At 46.6% G+C, this 21,287-nt stretch overlaps 1 protein-coding gene across 2 annotated transcripts; it reads left to right on the top strand.

Annotated features, from left to right (window-relative positions):
* Positions 1-3,812: 3,812 nt before the first annotated feature.
* CENPV (centromere protein V) lies at positions 3,813-20,001 on the top strand. Of its 2 annotated transcripts, none has more exons than XM_055304748.1 (5): positions 3,813-4,348; positions 7,470-7,568; positions 9,075-9,144; positions 18,383-18,497; positions 19,601-20,001. In XM_055304748.1, the coding sequence occupies exons 1-5, from the start codon at positions 4,032-4,034 to the stop codon at positions 19,723-19,725; spliced, it is 726 nt and encodes a 241-aa protein (XP_055160723.1). In that variant the 5' UTR covers positions 3,813-4,031; the 3' UTR covers positions 19,726-20,001. The 2 variants fall into 2 exon arrangements, with proteins under 2 accessions (XP_055160723.1, XP_055160722.1); XM_055304747.1 differs by lacking the exon at positions 3,813-4,348 and adding an exon at positions 4,669-5,083.
* The last annotated feature ends 1,286 nt before the right edge of the window (positions 20,002-21,287 follow it).

The following is a 21,287-nucleotide window of genomic DNA, read 5'->3' as shown; positions in this document are numbered from 1 at the left end:
AGGTGCTCTAGGATTTTATTTTACAGACATCATAATATTAAGTTGGCTCGAAGTGGAGAAAAAAATTGAGAGGGACTGCACACGCCTAGCCCAAGAACACAATTAAGAAGGTGTGTGCCAGGTGGCTAGGTGATAAATAAATAAAGATATTTATTTATCCATGAGAGATACACAGAGAGAGAGAGAGTCCACTGAGTGTCTACCTTTAGCTCAAGTTATGATCTCAGGGTTCTGGGATCCAGCCCCACTTCCAGCTCTCTGCTCAGTGGAGAGTCTCCCTCTCCCTCTTCCTCTGCCCACCCCCTCATGCTCCCTTTCTCAAATAAATCTTAAAAAAAAAAAAAAGGTGTATGCCTGGGGCACTGGGGTGACTCAGTTTGTTGAGCGTCAGACTAAGGTTTAGGCTCAGGTCATGATCTCAGGGTCATAAGATTGAGCCCCTCCTCAGGTCTGGTGCTCAGCAAAGAGTCTACTTCTCTCCCTCTGTCTCTGCCCCTGCTCTCTCGCTCTCTCTCTCTTAAGTAAATACAATCCTATTTATTTATTTATTTATTTATTTATTTATTTATTTATTTATTTATTTATTTAATAAAATCTTTTATTTAAAAAAAAGGTGTGTGTCTGGAATAATCTGATGCAAGGAGTGAAGTTGACTTGATTCAGTCAAGGAATGATTAGAATAATAGGAAAATTAGTTGGTCTCCCTCTCAGATGAGTAGTAGTCAAAGAATAAAAAGAAAGGAACAGGGGCATCTGAGTGGCTCAGCGGTTGAGTGTCTGCCTTTAGCTCAGGGCATGATCCCGGGGTCCTGGGATCAAGTCCCAGCATCGGGCTCCCGGCAGGGAGCCTGCTTCTCCTTCTGCCTGTGTCTCTGCCTCTCTCTCTGTGTCTCTCATTAATGAATAAATAAAATCTTAAAAAAAAAAGAAAGTAAGAAGGTAAGGAATATTTGAGGAATTCAGTAATTTTCATAGGAGTATAATTCATAGCATAGAGTATCAAGTGGGCTTTTTTGGTAGAAATTAACAGCTGATTTTATATGGAAATGGACAGGACTTGAAAAGGTGAAGACAATCCCAAAGAAGTATGAATCTGGAAGGCCTATTCTGATTTCAAGACTAAGTAAGCTAAGTAAGGCAGAGTGGTCTTGGTGTAAAGAAAGGTAAGTAGGTCAGCAACTGGATATCTATATGGAAATAAGATGAATCTGGCCTCTGCCTCACACTCTACACAAAAATTAACTTCATTTTTTAGATTTTATTAATTTATTCATGAGAGACACACAGAGAGAGGCAGAGACACAGGCAGAGCGAGAAGCAGGCTCCCTGTGGGGAACCTGATGTGGGACTCGATCCCAGGACCCCGGGATCACGCCCTGAGCCAAAGGCAGATGCTCAGTCACTGAGCCACCCAGGTGCCCATAATTTGAGATGGATCATACACTTAAGTATGAAAGCTTCTAGAAGAAAAGATAGGAGAAAATCTTTATGACCTTTGGGGTGGGAGATCTTTAAAACATGACACGAAAAACACTAACCATAACATAAAAATATCTCCGCTCATCAAAAGATATTTAAAGTGAAAAGGAAAGCCACAACCAGGAGTATATATTCTAAATATATATGTATGGCAAAGAACTCCTATGCAGACATAAAGAACTCCTATATACCAAACAACCTCGGTTATTAAACTGGCTAATTCTCAGAGGAGTGTCTGTCCACAGACATTTTACAGAAAAAGATATCCAAAGGATAAATAAGCACATGAAAAGGTTCTCAGCATCTCTACAGGTCAAGGACATGCAAAGAATACCACAGGGAGATAGCAGGGTACATGTGCCAGAAAGGCTACGTTGAAAAAGAGTGACAATACTCAGTGTTGTGAAGATGTGGACCACCTGGCATTCTCCTACATCGCTAGTGGAGAATAAAATGGTACAACCACTATGCAAAACTGTTTGGCAGTTCTTATAAAAACATACTCCATGACCCAGCAATTCCACTCCCATGTATATCCCAAAATGAATTTATAAAAAGGTTTGTACACACAAGTAAATGTAAATAGCAGCTTTTTTTTTTTTTTTTGTAAATAGCAGCTTTATTCATAGCTGTCCCCAAGCTGGAAACAACCCAAATGTCCATCAACAGGAGAATAAACTGTGATATATTTATAAATCAAATATTACATGGCAACTAAAAAAACAATCGATACACAAAACAACAGGGATGACTCTCAAGAACATAATGCTGAGTGAATAATGGAAGACGTAAAGGAGTACAAGCTGTTTTAATTTTTCAATTTTTAAGTCTTAAAAAACATTTTATTTATGTATTTTAAGATATTTATTTATCCATGAGAGATACACAGAGAGAGAGAGAGGCAGAGACACAGGCAGAGGGAGAAGCAAGCTCTATGCAGGGAGCCCGATGTGGGACTCGATCCCAGGACTCCAGGATCACACCCGGAGCCAAAGTTAGACACTCAACCCCTGAACCATCCAGGTGTCCCAAAACATTTTATTTATTTGAGAGAGAGAAAGAGAGCACAAGCGGGGTGAGAGGCACAGGGAGAGGGAAAAGCAGATTCCTCACTGAGCAGGGAGCCCCATGTGGGGTTCGAACCCAGGACCCTAGGGTCATGACCTGAACAGAAGGCAGGTGCTTAACCCACTGAGCCGCCCGGGCATCCCTAAGCTGTTTTGAAATGACACTCAGTAATAGGTAAAACTAACCTATGTGACAGAAGTCAGGATAGTGATCCTCCGTTTTCTCTGGAGGGCTGGAAATGTTCTATCTTTGATCTGGTGGTGGTTACATAAGCTTTGCTTTCGAAAACATGTGCATTTTGGGGCACCTGGGTGACTCTGTTGGTTGGCGGTCTGCCTTCTGCTGAGGTCCTGATCTCAGGGTCCTGGGATAGGTCTCTTTGTGTCTCCTGCCTGCTTGTGAGCTCTTTCTTTCAAATAAATTTTTTAAAATACATGTATTTTTCTGTATGTAAACTATATATGCCTGCAATAAAGAAAACAGAAAAAAAAATACAGGTTGTCTGGAATTTTTTAAAAAAGATTTTATTTATTCATGAGAGACACAGAGAGAGAGGCAGAGACATAGGCAGAGGGAGAAGCAGGCTTCATGGGGGGAGCCCGATGTGGGACTCGATCCTGGATCCCAGGACCATGCCCAGAGCCAAAGGCAGACACTCAAACGCTGAGCCACCCAGGCGTCCCTGTCTAGAAATTTTTAAGGAAAAAACACTTCATATGAAACACTAAAGGAGGGTATCTGGGTGCCTGTTTCTCCCTCCCGAATAAATAAAAATCTTAAAAAAAACAAACACTAAAGACACAGCTAAAGCCATACTCAAAGGAAGATTTATAGTCATTAATACCGTGATTACCAAAAAATACTAGAAATAAAGAAACTATTTAATTCAATAAACAATTAGGGATGCCTGGGTGGCTCAGTGGTTAAGTGTCGGCCTTTGGCTCAGGGCCTGATCCTGGAGTCTCAGGATGGAGTCCTACATCAGGGTCCCTGCCAGGAGCCTGCTTCTCCCTCTGCCTGTGTCTCTGCCTCTGTCTGTCTCTTGTGAATAAATAAATAAAATCTTAAAGGAAATAATTCAATAAACTATTAAACTAATAAGATAAAAACAGAATTAATGAAGAGGAAAGTTGAAGTTAAAGAAGTAGAAAATTAAACAGTAGGAAAGTAAGTAAAAGAAAATGTTATTTCTTTGAAGGTACAAATAAAATAGAGCAAAGCAGAGTTTTCAAAAATACCTGGGTTCCGGCACTTGGGTGGCTCAGTGGCTGAGCGTCTGCCTTCATTTCATCTCAGGGCGTGATCCTGGGGTCCTGGGTTCAAGTCCTCTATCGGGCTCCCCGCAGGAGGCCTGCTTCTCCCTCTGCCTTTGTCTCTGCCTCTCACATGAAAAAATAAATACAATCTTAAAAAAGAAAAGAAAAGACCTGGGTTCCATCAATGGTCCTTGTGATTTTTGTCTTGAAACTTGGTGCTGTGCCCCCATGACAATGGAACTTGGTGCGGTTCGTTCATTTATTAAATCTTTAAAAAATCTGTTGGGCACTGACATCCTCCAGACATTGTTTTATGACCTGGTCAGAGAGACCGAGCGCAACAGCAGATTTCAGGTGCTGTTTGTCTGGCAGAGAGAGCAGGTGCCTGGCCGTGCACGCGTGTTAGTTGGTTCTGGGTGCACGATGACTCTCGAAAGGCAGGTGCGGCCGGCCTCCCGGCATCTCAAACACGAGGTCCCCCCAGCCTGGATGCTCGGTTGTGGGCGTGAATTCAGGGCTGACCCTGGATCCCCCGGGTCAGGAAGGTAGGAAGAAGCCCTCTGGATTCAGAGACGGCGGAGGCGCCTCCGCAGGTGCCCGTGGGCTCGCTGGGCGCCGGGAGCCGAGGCGGGACGCGCGGTCCCGTGAGGCCTGCGGGATGGAGCGGGCAGGTGCGGGCCCCGAGGCGCGCGGGCCCCGAGGCGCGCGGGCCCGCGGGCTCTGGGGTTTGCAGCCGGGCCTCCGCCAGGGGCCGGGGGCCAGGGTCGCGGCCGCGGGTGCAGCGCCCCCTGGGCGGGCCGCTCGGCTGGCGGGCGGGGGCGCGCGCGGGGCGGCGCGGGCGCGCGCGCGGGGCGGGGCGGGGACGCGCGGGCGGCGAGGCCTGCGCGCCCGGCTGCGGGAGCCATGCAGCGGACGAGGAGCTCCTCCGCCGCCAAGGCACGCGGGCAGAATCGGTCCCGAGCCTCCGGGACCCCCCCGGCCGCGCCCCCGGCCCCCGGCGCCAGCCGCGCCCGGCGCTCCGCGAGCCAGGCCGGGGGCGAGAGCGGGGCGGCGGCGAGGCAGCCGTCGGCGAAGCCGCGGCCGAAGCAGTCGTCGCCGCGGGCCCAGGAGGCGGGCCCCGGGCAGGCGCCGCCGGAGCTGCCGCTGCTCCCGCTGCCGACCTCCGCCAGCCCGGCGGCCTCGCTGCCGGACCTGGGCGACCAGCGGGAGCGCTGGGAGACGTTCCAGAAGCGGCAGAGGCTCACCTTCGAGGGCGCTGCCAAGCTGCTGCTGGACACCTTGTGAGTGCGGCGGGGCCGGGCGCGGCGGCCGGCGCCACGCGGACCCCTCGGGGCGGGAGCGCCTGTCGGGCCGGGGCCGCTGTTCCGCGTCGCCCGGGTTAGCGGGTTAGCGCCGGGCGCGCCCCTGCTCGGACGGGGCGCTGCGCCCCCGGAGCGTGTCCCGGGACACAAAGGGTCTCTCGCGGGCACAGCCATGGTGCTCGGGACGCTCTCTGTGCTGTTGGCGCGCCAAGGCCGCGGGGACCCTTCCCGGGGAGAAGAAGATCAACCCCACGACTTGGCTCCCACCTGACTCGCTTTTTCATATTTGCGCACGTGTTTTTGGAGAGTGGGTGGGAGGGGGAGGCGGCGGCGGGAGAGGGAGGGGAGAAAAGGCGAATAGTTTTGCAGCCGCCGGGAGGCGAGATCCCGTTATTGTTCCAGGCGCTCCCCGGGAGGGAGCGGAGCGGGATCGACCCCGGGAAGAAGCGCGCGCACAGAGATGCTGGGTCCTGAGGACCGCGGCGGGTACCGGGGGGAGGCGCGGGGCGCGGGGGGGCTGGGCTCTCCGCCGACTGATGCTCCCGGGGGCCCGCTCTGCTTCGCGCTCCCCCAGCGTCGCTGCCGCAGGACGAGAACCTCCAGGGGAGGATTTCAGAGTGTCCGTGAGGTTCCAGATGAGCTATTACCCCTGACCGGGGCTGCCTTGTTTTTTTCCAAATGTAATAACGTCCAGACGCCTGCCCTGTGGCACCGTCGCGCTCCGGAGAGAGGTCTTAGTACCCCAGTAACCCATCTCCGCGTCCATTATCCGGTGAATTACAAAGAGCAGTCAACACCACGGGAAACAACAACAACAGGGATAACCTGACAATTGCATAACAACCCGACAGCTACTCCTTTCTTTACTTCTTTCTTGACCGAAAATGTTCTTTTGTCCTTAATCCAGAAGAAATTCTCTTAGGACCGGTCTTCTCAGAGATGAAATACTTGGTTTCCTGTGTGCTTCACTTTCTGGTTTATCATCGTGGATCATGGGCTGAACTTTTTTTTTTTTTTAATATATTCATCATTAGACATTGTTGAGCCCCTGTTCTATTGCCACAAGTTGCTAAGTGTAGAGGATATAAAGATTCTCAGAAATGTGACACTCAAATTCGAAGTAAACTTTTCCTTTAAAACAAACTTGATAAATGGTCATGAAAAGGATTTTTAAATGTTGCTGAAAGACAAGTGTTTTTTTTTTTTAACCTTTCAGATTGGCATGAGTACATACACTTATTTAAATAACCCAAACTCACTGAATTAACTTATATGCAAAAAGAATGTGTAACTCTGCACTGTTTTTGTTAAAATATTATTGTATATAAAGAAGTCCGGAGGAATATATAGCAAATGGTTAACTGTGGATCCCTCCAGCTGTTAAGATTATAGGAGACTTTGCTTTTTAATATTATCACATGTTGTAATGTTCTAATTTTTTTACAATGAGCATTATTTGTGTGTGCAGAAAAGATTTCAAATACATCAAGTTAACTGATTCAACTTGTAAAGAAACATGGAAAAGCATTCAGCCTTAGTAATAAAAAAAATGTTGATTTAAAACTGCCGTAGGCTATTTTTCCTGTAATCGTTGCTTGAGCAGGTACAGTGAAATGTTTTGTCTTTACTGAGAAGCGTTTAGTCCTGTTGGAGTGCAATTTGATATTTTTCAAACTGAATAATGCTCAACTAAGAGCCTGGCTTATATATGTTTTAAAAGGATTAAGATAGTATGTAATGTGTATGGATAGCTCTGTAAAGAGTCCTGGATGTGCAAACATACCGGAGGGGAATATACCAAAACTCCAAGAGTTTTTCTCAGAAGAAGGTTTTTCCAAACAACAGACTCAGTTCCTCTCCTCTTATTTTTCATAGCATCCCGCACTGCCTTTATCACAGTCCCTTAAATATTGTTTGGGTAATTTGTTGGATGGCTGCAGAAGCTTATCTGCTGTATCTTGTTTATTGCTCTCCCTGGTGCCTAGCTCACACACAAAAAAAATCTTAGTAAGTAGCATGTAAATAAAAATGTTTGAACAGCGGGATCAGGATCCTCTACCCAACTCCTATTTTCTCTATTTTCGGCAATGTTTTACTTTACAACTTACGAGGATATAAGAAATAGAAGTGAGAGGTCATAGAAAAGAAGACACTGAATACTTTTTTTTTTTTTTTTTAAATAAAATTGCTACTCTGGCTTCCAAAACAGAAATACCTGGGGCAGTCACGTAGGGGAGACTTTCGTCCCATCTTGCTTCCTTCTTCTAGCAACAACAAGAGGGAGAAAAGGCATGAGCTGCGTGCTTAGGTCTGGCCCAACTGTTCAGAAATCCTTATCTTTCTGATGTTTTCTTGTTTCATTTAGTGAATACCAGGGCCTGGTGAAGCATACGGGAGGCTGCCACTGTGGAGCAGTTCGCTTTGAAGTTTGGGCCTCAGCCGACTTGCACATCTTTGACTGCAAGTGAGTGTTTTCTCTCCCCAAGAGTAAGAGTTAAAACACAGCATCTCCGCATCATCTGGGGAGTCAGGGTCCTGGTGAGGCAGCATCGGCTGTGAGCTGATCATTGCTGGCCTCAGGTGATGGGTACAGAGGGTTCATTGTTCTTTTTCCCCTTTCGTATGTGCCTAGATGTTTTCAATAATAAAATTTTAAAAATATGGGGGGGGGGTGTACTAAAAATAACTGGGCCTGCTCTGTGTGTGTGTGCATGTGTGTGCATGAGAGAGAGAGAGTGAGCGAGCTCCTACAGCGTAGCCCCGGTTGACACAGCAGAGTGCTCCAGCTCCTGCTGTTCAGCATCACCCCTCAGACTGACTGTCCTGTTGCTAGATGGACAGGGACTGGTTAGAGCCTGAGATTAGGTCAGGCGGGCACTGAATGGAAAGCCTTGGCTGGGCAGAGTCTTCACTGGAGTCCACTCGGAGGGGAAGTGAATAAGAGTGTGCGCACCCGGAAGCTTGCCACATTCCAGGCCCTCTGGCTCTGTTCTAGATGAGGCAGATGGTTCTGCCGGGATCTGTGGAGAGCCTGCTTTCTAGCAGCTTCCCTTGTGACAGAACAAGGACACTGACTTCTGAACCAATAGTTAGCTTCTAATTGTTCAACAGGATCCAGGCCTTTTTGCCCCTAGGTGGTGTGGTACCTGAAGTACACACGAGTAATAAATAAATACCCTGGAATTACTCAAATGGAGAACTGACTGGTGGAGTCCAGATTGCAGAAGAAGCCCCGTGGAACAGCTTGTTAGAGAGTTCTGTGGGAAAGTAGAAATTTTTGTAAATGTAGACTAAGGAGATTGATTGATTATTTTTTATGATTTTATTTATTTATTTGAGAAGGGGAGAGAGCTTGAGCACAAGCAGTCGGAGAGGCAGAGGGTAAGAGAAAGAGAGAAGGAGGCTCTCTGCTGAGCAGGGAGCCAGAAGCAGGATTCAATCCCACCCCCACGATTATGATCTGAGCCGAAGGCAGCTGCCCAACCGACTGAGCCACCCAGGCACCCCAGTAAAGGGCATTTAGGTTGAATTCCGAAGGTGATAATTCTGAGGGCCCATTTGACTTGGAGCTAGGCGTTCCATGATGTACAGATGAGGAAAGCAGGAAACGGAGGCTTCCTTGTCCATTTTTGGTGTATCCTGGAGGCATAAGATTGTAGCTCTGCAGGATGTTTGTTTTGTAAGTGTCTCTAGAATCCAATGAGTTCCTTCACTGTAATAAACTGGGGAGTGAGCAGTAGGAACGTGGTGGTGACATCCTGGTTTTCCGAGGGGTGCGTGGCTTTGATTGCTGAGGAGAGGCCCCAGCTGGCCTGTCCATATGCCTGGGCTCCCCCCTTTCCCTGAATAACGCTGAAAGAGGCTTCACCTGTGGGGTCATCCGGCTCTCAGGATTTATTGGATTGGGTCCCATTGGGCTCTCAGAAGGCACAGGTCCTTGTTCTCAACTTGGGAATTCCTCTTTTTGTAGCTGCAGCATTTGTAAGAAGAAGCAGAATAGACACTTCATTGTCCCGGCTTCTCGCTTCAAGCTCCTGAAGGTTAGTGCTCAGAGCAGGCCAGGGGAGCCCCTGGCTTACAGCATGTGCCGTGGGGGGTGCCAGATGGCAGGGAGCACAGCGGGACCTCTACAGGGGGTTTGAATTTTCCTCATCAACCTGGGTTTCAAGCATATTTCTAGAATGTTCTGTTATTTTTTCCCTTTATATTTTGGATGCCCATTTGATATTACTGTGGAAACATTAAAAATGGAATAAAAAATAAATGCGACCACCCAAATCCTATCAACCAAGGATAACCACTGCCCTATTTGGGTGGATATCCTTGTGTGTTATTTTCCACTGTAAATACATCTAAATAATAATAATGACAACACTGTATATGTCGTTATGAAAGTAGGATTTTACCTTTTTCTGTTTTGTAACTGACTTTTATCATTTCCCAATGAAGAAGAACGTATGACTTAAACAGATTTTTTTTTTAAACAGATTTTTTTTAATGGTGAATTAAAAATTTTATTGTGGTACAGCTGACATAACATTATTAGTCTTAGGGGTACATCAGAATGATTTAGTATTTGTATATATTGCAAAGTAACCAGCACAATTAGGTCTAGTTAACATCTGACATCATATGTAATCACAAAATAATTTTTTTTTCTTGTGATGAGGACTTTAAAGGTTTATTCTCTTAGCAGCTTTCAAATACGCAACAACTGTGTTATTAGCCGTGGTCACCATGCTATTACTTTTGCATGCCCATTTTTTTTTTTTTACCTCTTTCACCCATTTTGCCTGCCTACCCCTGTCCCTGGCAATCAGCAGTCTGTTCTCTAAGCTTGGTTTTTTGTTTAGTTTATAAAATTCTGTATGTAAGTAGAATTATATAGTATTTGTCTTTCTCTGTCTGACTTGTTTCAATTAGTATAATTCCCATGTTGTCACAAATAGCAAGATTTCATTCTTTTTAATGGTTGAATAGTGTTCCTATGTGTGTTTGTATGTGTGTGTGTGGTATGTGTTTGTATCACATCTTCTTTATCCATTCACTCATCCGGGGACACTTAGGTTGTTTCCATGTTTTGACTGTTGTAAATAATGCAGCAATACACATTAAAATGGTGAATTTTATGGCATGTGAATTACATCCCAATTTTAAAAATTGAGCGCATTTCTAATACTAAGAATGAACACCAAGAAACTGAAATTAAAAACATCATGCCAGGGATCCCTGGGTGGCGCAGTGGTTTGGCGCCTGCCTTTGGCCCAGGGCGCGATCCTGGAGACCCGGGATCAAGTCCCACGTCGGGCTCTCGGTGCATGGAGCCTGCTTCTCCCTCTGCCCGTGTCTCTGCCTCTCTCTCTCTCTCTCTCTCTCTGTGTGTGTGACTATCGTAGATTAAAAAAAAATAAAAAAATAAAAAATAATAAAAAAAATAAAAACATCATGCCATTTCAAGTAATGCAAAGAAAATTAGTTGGGTGTTCAGTTAACAAAACATGTCCCTGATCCATGTACTGAATATTACAGAAAGCTAATGAAGTTACTAAAGAAGAACTTAGGGAACCCTGGGTGGTGCAGCGGTTTAGCGCCTGCCTTTGACCCAGGGCGTGATCCTGGAGACCCGGGATCCAATCCCATGTCAGGCTCCCGGTGCATGGAGCCTGCTTCTCCCTCTGCCTGTGTCTCTGCCTCTCTCTCTCTCTCTCTGTGACTATCATAAATAAATTTAAAAAATTAAAAAAAATTAAAAAAAAAATAAAGAAGAACTTAATGGGTAGAAATCATGTGTCTGTTGATTGGAAACCTCAGCATAGTATTGGTGTTCATCCTCTCCAAACTGTCTATAGGTTTAATGCAGTTTCTATCAAAATCCCAAGAAGGCTTTTGCAGACATATACAAGATTACTGTAAATTTTTTAGAAAGACTTATTTATTTGAGAGAAAGAGAGCATGAGTAGGGAAGGGACCGAGAGAGAGGGAGAGAGAATCTCAAGCAGACTCTGTGCTGAGCTTGGAACCCAACGTGGGGCTTGATCCCACGACCCCAAGATCATGACCTGAGCCAAAACCAAGAGTTGGATACTTAACTGACTGAGCCACCCAGGTATCCCAAGATTACTTTAAAATGTGTATGGAAATATACAGGCCCTAAAATAGCTAAAACAGTCTCCACAGAGAACAATAAAGTAGGAGAAGCTAACTCCACTTGGTATGAAAGCTCCTCCTATAGACAGTCATCAAGGCTGTGTTAACATGGTCAGATAGATGTAGATCCATAGAAAAGAATAAAGGCTCAGAAGTAAACTCACTCCCATATACTCAAGTTATGTTTCTTTTTTTTTTAATATAGATTTTATTTATTTATTTTTTAATTTTTATTTATTTATGATAGTCACACACACAGAGAGAGAGAGAGGCAGAGACACAGGCAGAGGGAGAAGCAGACTCCATGCACCGGGAGCCTGACGTGGGACTCGATCCCAGGTCTCCAGGATCACGCCCTAGGCCAAAGGCAGGCGCTAAACCGCTGCGCCACCCAGGGATCCCTCAAATTATGTTTCAAAGCCACTGTTCCCTTGTTGATTTTCTGTCTGGGTGATGATGTAGTGGGTGTTAAACCCCCCTCCTAGTATTGTGTTATTGTCAATTTCTTTATGTCAATTTCTTTATTTGCTTTATGGATTTAGGTGCTCCTATGTTGGGTGCATAGATATTTACAACTGTTACATCCTCTTGTTAGATTGTTCCCTTTGTCATTTGTAGTGTCTTTCTCTGTCTCTTGTTACAGTCTTTGTGTTTAAGTCTATTTGGTCTGATGTCAGTATGGCTCTGCCCACTTTCTTTTTGCCTCCATTTTGCATGGTCATTGTTTTTCCATCTCTTTACCTTCTGTCTACAGGTGTCTTTAGGTCTGAAGGGAGTCTCTTGTAGGCAGCATATTGATAGGTCTTGCTGATTTTAACTTTATTATTTCGGGGAAATTTTTTTGTGCTTGGTACAGATTTTGAAAGGTACAAAAGTGAGTCTTCCCTCCCTTGTTCCTCAGTCCCTGAATCTCTTCCTCTCCCTCAATCATTTCCTAATTTATTTATACTGTTATTCCTATATTTGCAGCATATTTTGTTATATGAATGTACAATAAGCAGTTTCCTATATTTAAACTTCTAGGTTGTGTACCATTTTTCCCCCAATTATAAACAACACTGTGGTGAACCTCCCTGTGTATAAATCTTTAGTAATTTAGAAGTTATTTCTTTTGGATCTGTTCTTTTAGAAATAAAATCTCTGGTCAAAGAATGTAAGCTTCTTAGGGAAGGCTTTTGGGACACTGTCACTAATATGGGGTCGGCTGGGGCTTTAATTCCATCCTTGGTTCCCCTTACCCCCACTGTGGTCAGACACACTTCGCTGTGTCTTTGTGTACTGGTGTGTTTCCACGTCTGTCTCCTTTATTAAATTGTTAGGATCTCCAAGTGCCATCTTTTGTCATATCTGACAAGCTCCTGGCCTCGCAGACTTGGCAATGAATAGGCACTCAGCGTCTGGTGTATGTGCTGCTGAAGCGAGCACAGCACTCAGCGTCTGGAAGGAACAATGGACTTAGTAAATGAATGCATGAGTCCTGGTCTTTCCTAACGAGTGAGCTTTAATCCCAGACACTTTGGGCCACCTTGTCTCCTTTTCTTTGTCTCCCCCTTTATCCCTCGTGTGGGTGCCTGGTGGATGAGGGGGACACTTGGGCAGCACACTTCTCCCTGTCTTCCCTGTAAACCCAGAAAATGCCCGTGTGCTCTGCTCGGAAACATGCTAGAGGCTGTGGCCCCAGTTGCGCTTGCCCCTGAGCATCCGTGAGATGGTTCCTGAAGATGCCACCAGGTACAGCCATAAGCTCTTGGGTCTCAGAATTGGTATTTTTTTTCCTCTTTTTTTTTTCCCCCTCCTTGGGCCTGCTTATGAATGCATTTTCTTAGTGCCCTAGAGTACCATACTCAGCCCCAGCCTATTGTAGGAGCTATTTTATGTTGTGTTGATTTTTGTTTTTTTTCTGTTTTTAAGATTTTATTTATTTGGGGATGCATGGATGGCTCAGTGGTTGAGTGTCTGCTTTTGGTTCAGGGCGTGATCCCAGAGTTCCTGGGATCGAGTCCCACATCAGGCTCTCTGCATGTAGCCTGCTTCTCCTCCCTCTTCCTATGTCTCTTAAAGAATAAATAAATTCTTAAGAAAAAAAAAAAGATTTTACTTATTAGAGAGAGAGAGAAAAAACACAAACGGCGGGGGGGCAGTAGGCAGAGGGAAAAGCAGACACCCCACCTAGCAGGAACCCCGATGCAGGGCTTGACCTCAGGACCCTGAGATCATGACCTGAGCCAAAGGCAGATGCTTAACCAACTGAGCCACCTAGGCGCCCCCTATTTTTTAAGTAGACTCCACACCCAACACGGAGCCCAACTCTGGGCTTAAACTCACAATCCTGAGATTAAGACCTGAGCTAAGATCAAGAGTCAGATGCTTAACCAGCTGAGCCACCCAGGCGCCCCTATTTTTTTAAATTAAGTGCAAAACTTTTTTTTTCTTTTCTCTCTCTTTTTTGTTAAGATTTTATTTATTTATTCATAAGAGACACAGAAAGAGAGAGACACAGAGACTTAGGCAAGAAAGAAGCAGGGTCCATGCAGGGAGCCCGATGTGAGACTCGATCCCGGGACTCCAGGATCATGCCCTGGGCCGAAGGTGTTAAACCGCTGAGCCACTCAGGGATTCCAGTGCAAAACTTTTTCATTCAGCGGGTATTTCTGGGACACCCACTGTGTGCCTGGCACTGATCCATTGAAACCCATCAGCTAACTGTGACAGAGAAGGCCCTTCCTTGTTCTCTTGGAACATATTTTTTTTAAGCAGAGGAGACAGATAAATAAGAAAAAGTTTAGTAGTGCTGCATAGAGCATTAACATAGAGCAATGTGATAGGTTGCCAGGTGGCTGGTTTAGATTGGTTAGGGAAGGTCTCTGTGGTGTTCGTATGATAAGGATGTAGGGGAGCAGGGGGCTGGAAGTATCCCAGGCATGAGGAAAGTGTGTTGCAGCGGGGCATGTGCTTGGCATGCCTCAGGAGCTGAACAGCGGCCATCGTGGCTGGAACGTGGTCTGGGGGTGCAGGTGAAGAGGTGGACCAGATGGGATTGGGGAAAGAAGCAGGACCAGACAAGCAGACAGATTTTATGCTTTGTGTAGTATGAAGCCCATGAAGGGTTTTGAGCAGAATAGTAACAAGGCCTGCTTCAACGTTTTTTTGTTTAAGATTTATTTTATTTATTTATTTATTTATTTATTTATTTATTTATTTATTTATTTGACAGAGAGAGGGAGAGAACAAGCAGGGGGAGTGACAGGCAGAGGGAGAGGGAGAAGCCGACTGCCCACTAAGCAGGGAGCCTGACATGGGGCTTGATCCCAGGACCCCAGGGTCGTGATCTGTGCTGAAGGCAGATGCTCAACCAACTGAACCACCCAGGTGCCCCTCCTTCAATGTTTTAAAAGTTCACTTTGGCTGCTGTGTGGGGAATGGCTTGTGGGGAGGTAGGTGTGAGACAGGGAGGTGGCTAGGGAGTGGCTGGGGTGGCCAGGTGAGAGGTGATGGGACCTTGGATTAGGGCAGTGGTCATGGAGATGGAAAGAAAACAGATATTTGAGATTTATTTTGGAGAAGTGGCTCTCATGATTCCGTGTGCACGTGACCACTGGAGGGCATGTTAAGGGAGATTGCTGGGCCCCACTCCTGATTCTCTAGATCTAGGAGGGGGACCCCAAGATTGACATTTCTTACAAGGCTGCAGGACATGGCGTTGCTGCTGGTCCTGGGGCCATACTGTGAGAACCACAGTTTCAGAGGAAGGGTGAACGGAATCCTGTAAAGGATGGATGTGAAGAGGAGGAAAAGAGAGGCAGAAGAGTTGCCCCTACAATGTGGGGCCTGAGCAGCTCAGTGATGGGGATACCAGATCCGGGGGGAGAAGCAGGTGTGGAGCACTGCTGGCATCAGGGGTTCTTTCTTGGAAAAGCTGAAGACGTCGTGAACCTTTGCAGAGATAAGATAGGAAGTAGGCTGCTGGATGTGTAAGTCTGGCGTTGAGAGCAAGCAGGGCTGCGTATTGGTGTTTATGGCTGGGAGACTGGGTGCGGTGGGTGGCTGCTGATGTAGCCAGTGAAGGGAGAGGCCGAGGTCAGAGCTGACCAGAGGGGCCTGAGAAGGATGGCCAGTGGGGGAGGAGGAAAATTGTTCGAGGGTGGTCTCCTCAGAGACCCTTGTTTCAAAATGGAAGGACTAGTCCTGAGAGGTCAGGTTAAGAATCTAATGGTCAAGAAAAGTGACCTTTAGATTGGCCAACATGGTGGTGTTGGTGGTTTCTGATTGGCCAAGAAAACAGTCACCAAAAAGGCTGAGTACATGGCAGTGTGACAGTGACAGGCCGTGAGTTCTGGTGGGAAGTGGGCGGGTGCACAGAATAACATGGGAACAGGGGTCTGGATGTCCCCGAGTGACCTCCAGTAATGCCCAAGGTAGAGTAGGGGATGGAGCAGCCCCTCCCTCCTCGCTGCTCCTCCTCATTTCATGGGGGAAAGTATCTGATCAGAAAACTCTGGATGCTTTAGGACCACCGGCAGTTGTTCTTTGCTGCTTCTCTGTGTAGAGGCTGTGATGTGAGATGAGGCCCCTCAGAACTATTTTTACATGAGGCACAGAGCTCTGGGGGCCTTTCTCTCCCACGGTGGTGGGTGGTAGGTGGGGGAAAGAATGAAAACGTCCAGCTCTGATAAGAACCTTCACCCGTGACCCTTCAGCCACACAATTTCACTAGTTGGAAACCACTGCTTCTTGGATATTTCTTTATAAATATATATGTAGGGATCCCTGGGTGGCGCAGCGGTTTGGCGCCTGCCTTTGGCCCAGGGCGCGATCCTGGAGACCCGGGATCGAATCCCACGTCAGGCTCCCGGTGCATGGAGCCTGCTTCTCCCTCTGCCTGTGTCTCTGCCTCTCTCTCTCTCTCTGTGACTATCATAAATAAAAAAATAATAATAATAAAAATAAATTATATATGTAAAGAAACATATACATATTTATATATGCATATACCAGGATACATCCTTTTTTAAAAACTAAAAATGGTAAAAAATAAATAGAAATAATAATATACTAAACAAATAATAATTATTATTATTTAAGATTTTTTATAAAGATTTTTTTTTAAATAAAGATTGTATAATTTGACAGAGAAAGAGACAGAGAGAGTACAAGCAGGAGGGAGGGGTAGAGGAAGAGGAGAAGCAGGCTCCCTGCTCAGTAGGGAGCCCAATATGGGGCTTGATCCCAAGACCCTGAGATCATGACCCGAGCCGAAGGCAGACACTCACCAAGTGAGCCACCCAGGCACCCCATATTTTTTAAGGTTTAAAATAAAAATTTTATTAATCAGAGGGACACCTGCATGGCTCAGCGTTTTGGCGCCTGCCTTTGGCCCAGCATGTGATCCTGGAGTCCCGGCATCGAGTCCTGCATGGGGCTCCCTGCATGGAGCCTGCTTCTCCCTCTGCCTGTGTCTCTGCCTCTCAATCTCTTTGTGTCTCACATGAATAAATAAATAAAATCTTTAAAAAATAAATAAATAATAAAATAAATAAATAATTTATTCATGAGAGACACAAATAGAGAGGCAGAGACAGGCAGGAGAAGCAGGGACTCCCTGGGGGGGAGCCTAATGTGGAACTCGATCCCAGGACCCTGGGACCTTGCCCTGAGCCGAAGGCAGATGTTCAACCACTGAGCCACACAGGTGCCCCACAAATTATTTTATGCCTTGCTTTCTCACTTAATGTTTAACCTTGGAGATTGTTTGTATTAGTATTTGGAAGTAGAACTGGCTCATTCATTTTCCTTTTAAAATTTAATTTATTTATTTGAGAAAAAGAGAGCACAAGCAGGGGGTGGCGCAGAGGAGAGGGAGAAGCAGGCTCCCCACTGAGCAGGGATGTGGGGCTCCATCCCAGGACCCTGGGATCATGACCTGAGCTGAAGGCAGATACCTAACTGACTGAGCCACCCAGGCAAGCCTGTCTCGTTCTTTTTAAATTTTCAGTGTCCCAATTTCATGAATGTCCATCATTGCTTTGTCCCGTCTTCTCTTGACGGGTGTTCTCAGTTTTTCCAATCTTTAGACTTTTTTTTTTTTTTAAGATTTTATTTATTTATTCATGACAGACAGAGAGAGACACAGGCAGAGGGAGAAGCAGGCTCCATGTAGGGAGCTGACATGGACTCGATCCTGGGTCCCTAGGATCACACCCCAGGCTGAAGGCGGCACTAAACCGCTGGGCCACTGGGGCTGCCCCAGCCTTGTTTTAACCAGTGCTAGAACGTCTATTATACATGTCATTCAATGCATATGGAATTTTGATTGTAGGATAAATTTCCAGAAATGGAATTACTGTGTTAAAAGATGCATACGTTTTAAAATTTTGATAGATGTTGGCAGATTTTGCCAATTTGTATTCCTGAGACTGGTATTTGAGAGCATACATATGTTTGTCCACATGCTCAGTACCAAGTTAACCGACTCTTATTTGTGTCCACCTGATGGTGAAAAAAAAATACCTCATTGCCGTGTCTGAGTGTGTGTATCATTTCTTAGGTGAAAGAGATAATTGTTTTCCTTTCTCTCTGTCCTTTTGCCCCGTTTCCCGTTTGTGTTATGTGTAGTATGTTTGTATTTCTCTAATGGAAACAAGCCTTTTGCCCATGATGTCTGGAAAATATTCTTTTCCTAGTTGGTCCTTTGTATGTTAATTCAAGTACAGTCAACCCTTGTTTTTTGATCGTGAGCAGAGCTGGCCGGGAACGTGGGGAGCCTGTCCCTAGGGTGAGCTGTCACCCCTTTGAGGCTGAGTGAAAATTTTCATTTTCATTCCCTGACATGGACAGGATGTGCTGTCTTGCCACGGAGCTGGGAAAGCTTGAGGCACTTGTGTGCACTTGACCAAGAGAAGCTGTGAGCCGCCGTGCTCCAGACTGACGCGTCTCTGGGCAGTGTAGGCGGGTCCCTGTCCTCGAGACACCTCTATCTCTTTGGGAGATTGGACGTGTCCTCATAATCCTGAGACCCCTGCAAAAGGGCGTTCCCCCCCTTGTGCCTTATAAAAGAATTAATTTTTTTGATGACCCCCCAAAAAAAATTCTCTTTGTAAAAGGAGAACATCTATTTCACCTGTTCTACCTTAGGGAGCCGAGAGCATAACCACATACACGTTCAACACGCACAAAGCCCAGCACACCTTCTGTAAGAGATGTGGCGTTCAGAGCTTTTACACTCCCCGCTCAAACCCTGGAGGCTTCGGTAAGTGAAGGGAACGGGCCACCCAGCCGTGGGGGACATAGGGACACACGCTGATCATAGCCTGGGTGCTAGCATATGGGGCTTGCCTCTTGCTTGGCTGGGCCCCTCTCGCATGTGTCTTAGAAGAACAGGGCTCTTCAGCAAAGCTCTTTTCAAATGCTGGGATAGGAGACTGGCTCTGGTCATTCGTCCTTGAACATCCAGATCCTGCCTTCATCTGCTGGCGCTGCCTGGGCCGCATGTTGCTGGGGGCTCATGTTGCTGGGGGTGACGTTGTTGTCCAGTGTATGGAGGAGAGGAGATGAGCCTGGGGTGGGGGTGGGAGGGGAGGGGAGGGAGTTTTCACACCAAGGATGGCTCAGGGAGTGAAGCAGACAAGAGTATCGATAATGGGTTGAAAGAGATCCAGTTAAAAAAACAAACCCAGCTTCAGTTTGTTTAGAACATAAACAGTGAGAACCCCCAAACCCCTCCTCAAGTCCCCCTGTGTCTGAGCAGGGAACGCAGCCCCAGGACAGTTGTTCTGATGCCACCAGCTGTAGTGTGAACTGATTGGAAAGTGGCGAGCAAGGAGTCTTGTTTCCTGCAGCCTCCAGAGCTGTGGTGGCACCACTGTGACTATGACCGTTTTGTGCCTTACGGTGCAAGGAGGGCATGACATCACCTTTGTCCTCCCCACCCCCCCTCTTAAAGATTTTATTTATTTATTCATGAGACAGAGAGAGAGAGAAGCAGAGACACAGGCAGAGGGAGAAGCAGGCTCCCTGCAGGGAGCCTGATGCGGGACTCGATCCCTGGACCCCGGGATCACGGTCTGAGCCAAAGGCAGATGCTCAACTGCTGAGGCACCCAGGTGCCCCCCTGGGCTCGAATCTTTGTACTCTCAGCTTGGTACTGGATGCTCTCCAGCCTTGGCATCCCTGGCTTAAAGAGCCTGACCCCCCACCCGCTGGAGGGGCAAGCGAGCCAGGGTGCTGCTGCGGTGGCTGTGGAAGCTTTCACGGCAGATCGCTGTCGCTGCTGCAGGTGTGGGTTTGCCCATGAGCCGGCACAGTGCCTGCTGTTACTCATACCTGGGCCCTTCTCTGTGTCACCTCCCCCAGGGATTGCCCCACACTGCCTTGACGAGGGCACCGTGCGGAGCGTGGTCGTTGAGGAGTTCAATGGCACCGATTGGGAAAAGGCCATGAAGGAGCACAAGACCATCAAGAACATGTCTAAGGAGTGAGCTCCTGCTTCTTCCTTCCTGAGATGGAGGAACGACTGGGGCCAGCAGCCGGGCCGTGCCGTCCCCACCGCACCCAGTGCCTGTGACCGTGGCTGCCCCAGACCCCTGGGCCCGTTGGCCAGCAGCCCCCTTGATCTCTGCATTTCGCTCAGCTACCAGCTTATCTAGGCAGCTCTTTGTCCTTTCAGCCCAGATTTTGATGTAGGTTAGTCGACATCCTTTCTCTTCTCAACTTTTGTGTGATCTTTTAGAAGAATAAATATTTTTAACATGAAAGCCGTTACTGTGGTTTATCATTCCCCCTGCACTTCGATTTTGGTTCTGAGGCCAGATATTTAGTAGCAGGTATTTACTTACCACTGTTAAAATGTTTGCAACCCAACTGGCGGGGTGAGAGGAGAAGACAAATGAATAGTTACCAAACACAGAAGATTGTGAATGATCTTGGAAGCCACGTGAGCTGTAAAGCTAAGAGATCTTGGAGTTCAGAGGAGAGACGGATTTGGTTAGGGAAGATTTGGGCTACTATTTGCTGGAGTCTTTTTTCTGTTTTGTTTTAAGGTAGATCAGCTTCTGATTCCTTTTTTTTTTTTTTAATTCGGGTCAAATACCCGTAACATAAAATTGACCATCTCAACTGTCTCTAAGTGTCTGGATTAGCAGAGTTAAGTACATTCATGTTGTTGTGCAACCAATTTCTAGAATTCTTTATCTTGCAAAACTGAATCTCTAAACCTGTTAAACAACTTGGGAGTCTCTATTTATTATTTTATTTTACTATTTTTTAAAAGATTTTATTCATTCACCAGAGACACAGAGAGAGGTGGAGGGAGAAGCAGGCTCCCTACGGGAAGCCTGATGCGGAACTCGATCCCTGGACCGCAGGATCACGACCCGAGCCGAAGGCAGATGCTCAACCACTGAGCCACCCAGGTGCCCCAGGAGTCTTTTTAAATGAAGCAAGATTTAGGAAGGTCAAATGGAAAAGTGAGTGTGTGAACAGGGAGGTAGGGGCCCAGAGTAAAGCCAGAACGCACTGGAACCTCCGATGGGAAGAAGTAATAGAAGAGATCAGAAAAATATGTGGGAAGCCAAACCATGGACGGTCTTGGATATGAAGCTCAGGAATTTGGCCTACAGAGTACAGGCTCTGGGAGACCCCAAACAGCTTCGAACAGGATGAGGCCCGCCTGGCTCAACAGAGTCTTTCCTCTGGTTTCCCTGTCCTTCCACCTGCCTTGCTTCTCGTTGTTGCTTATTATAATCCTGTCAACTTTCCTTAGGCATTCCCTTCACTACCAGACACTGAGTGTGTACATAATGGCACATGCTTAATAAATATCTGCTCTTTGTTTAGGGAGACTGATTAATCATGAGCTGACTTGTGAGGTACACTCTTTGCAGGAAAAGGGATAGGAAATAGATGGACTGGGCCCCAGCGTGGTCACCACGCCTTCCAAGTCGGCCGAGGGCATGTTTGCTTTGAGGTCAGAAAGCTGGTGAGAAATTATACAGGGGAAACACAAGAACCTGATTTACCTTTCCTATTACAAGATTGCATA

Source organism: Nyctereutes procyonoides, unplaced genomic scaffold (genome assembly GCF_905146905.1).
Source record: "Nyctereutes procyonoides isolate TBG_1078 unplaced genomic scaffold, NYPRO_anot_genome, whole genome shotgun sequence".
Classification (NCBI taxonomy): Eukaryota; Metazoa; Chordata; class Mammalia; order Carnivora; family Canidae; genus Nyctereutes; species Nyctereutes procyonoides.
Note: the sequence above shows the minus strand (reverse complement) of the source record. Positions and strands in the feature narration are given on the sequence as shown.

Bases quoted from the DNA above. Each gene is read 5' to 3' on its own strand.
- CENPV (XM_055304747.1), top strand. From the start codon at position 4,707: ATGCAGCGGACGAGGAGCTCCTCCGCCGCCAAGGCACGCGGGCAGAAT. The intron at 5,084-7,469 runs GTGAGTGCGGCG...TGTTTCATTTAG, and splicing joins AAGCTGCTGCTGGACACCTT to TGAATACCAGGGCCTGGTGA. The intron at 18,498-19,600 runs GTAAGTGAAGGG...CACCTCCCCCAG, and splicing joins CTCAAACCCTGGAGGCTTCG to GGATTGCCCCACACTGCCTT.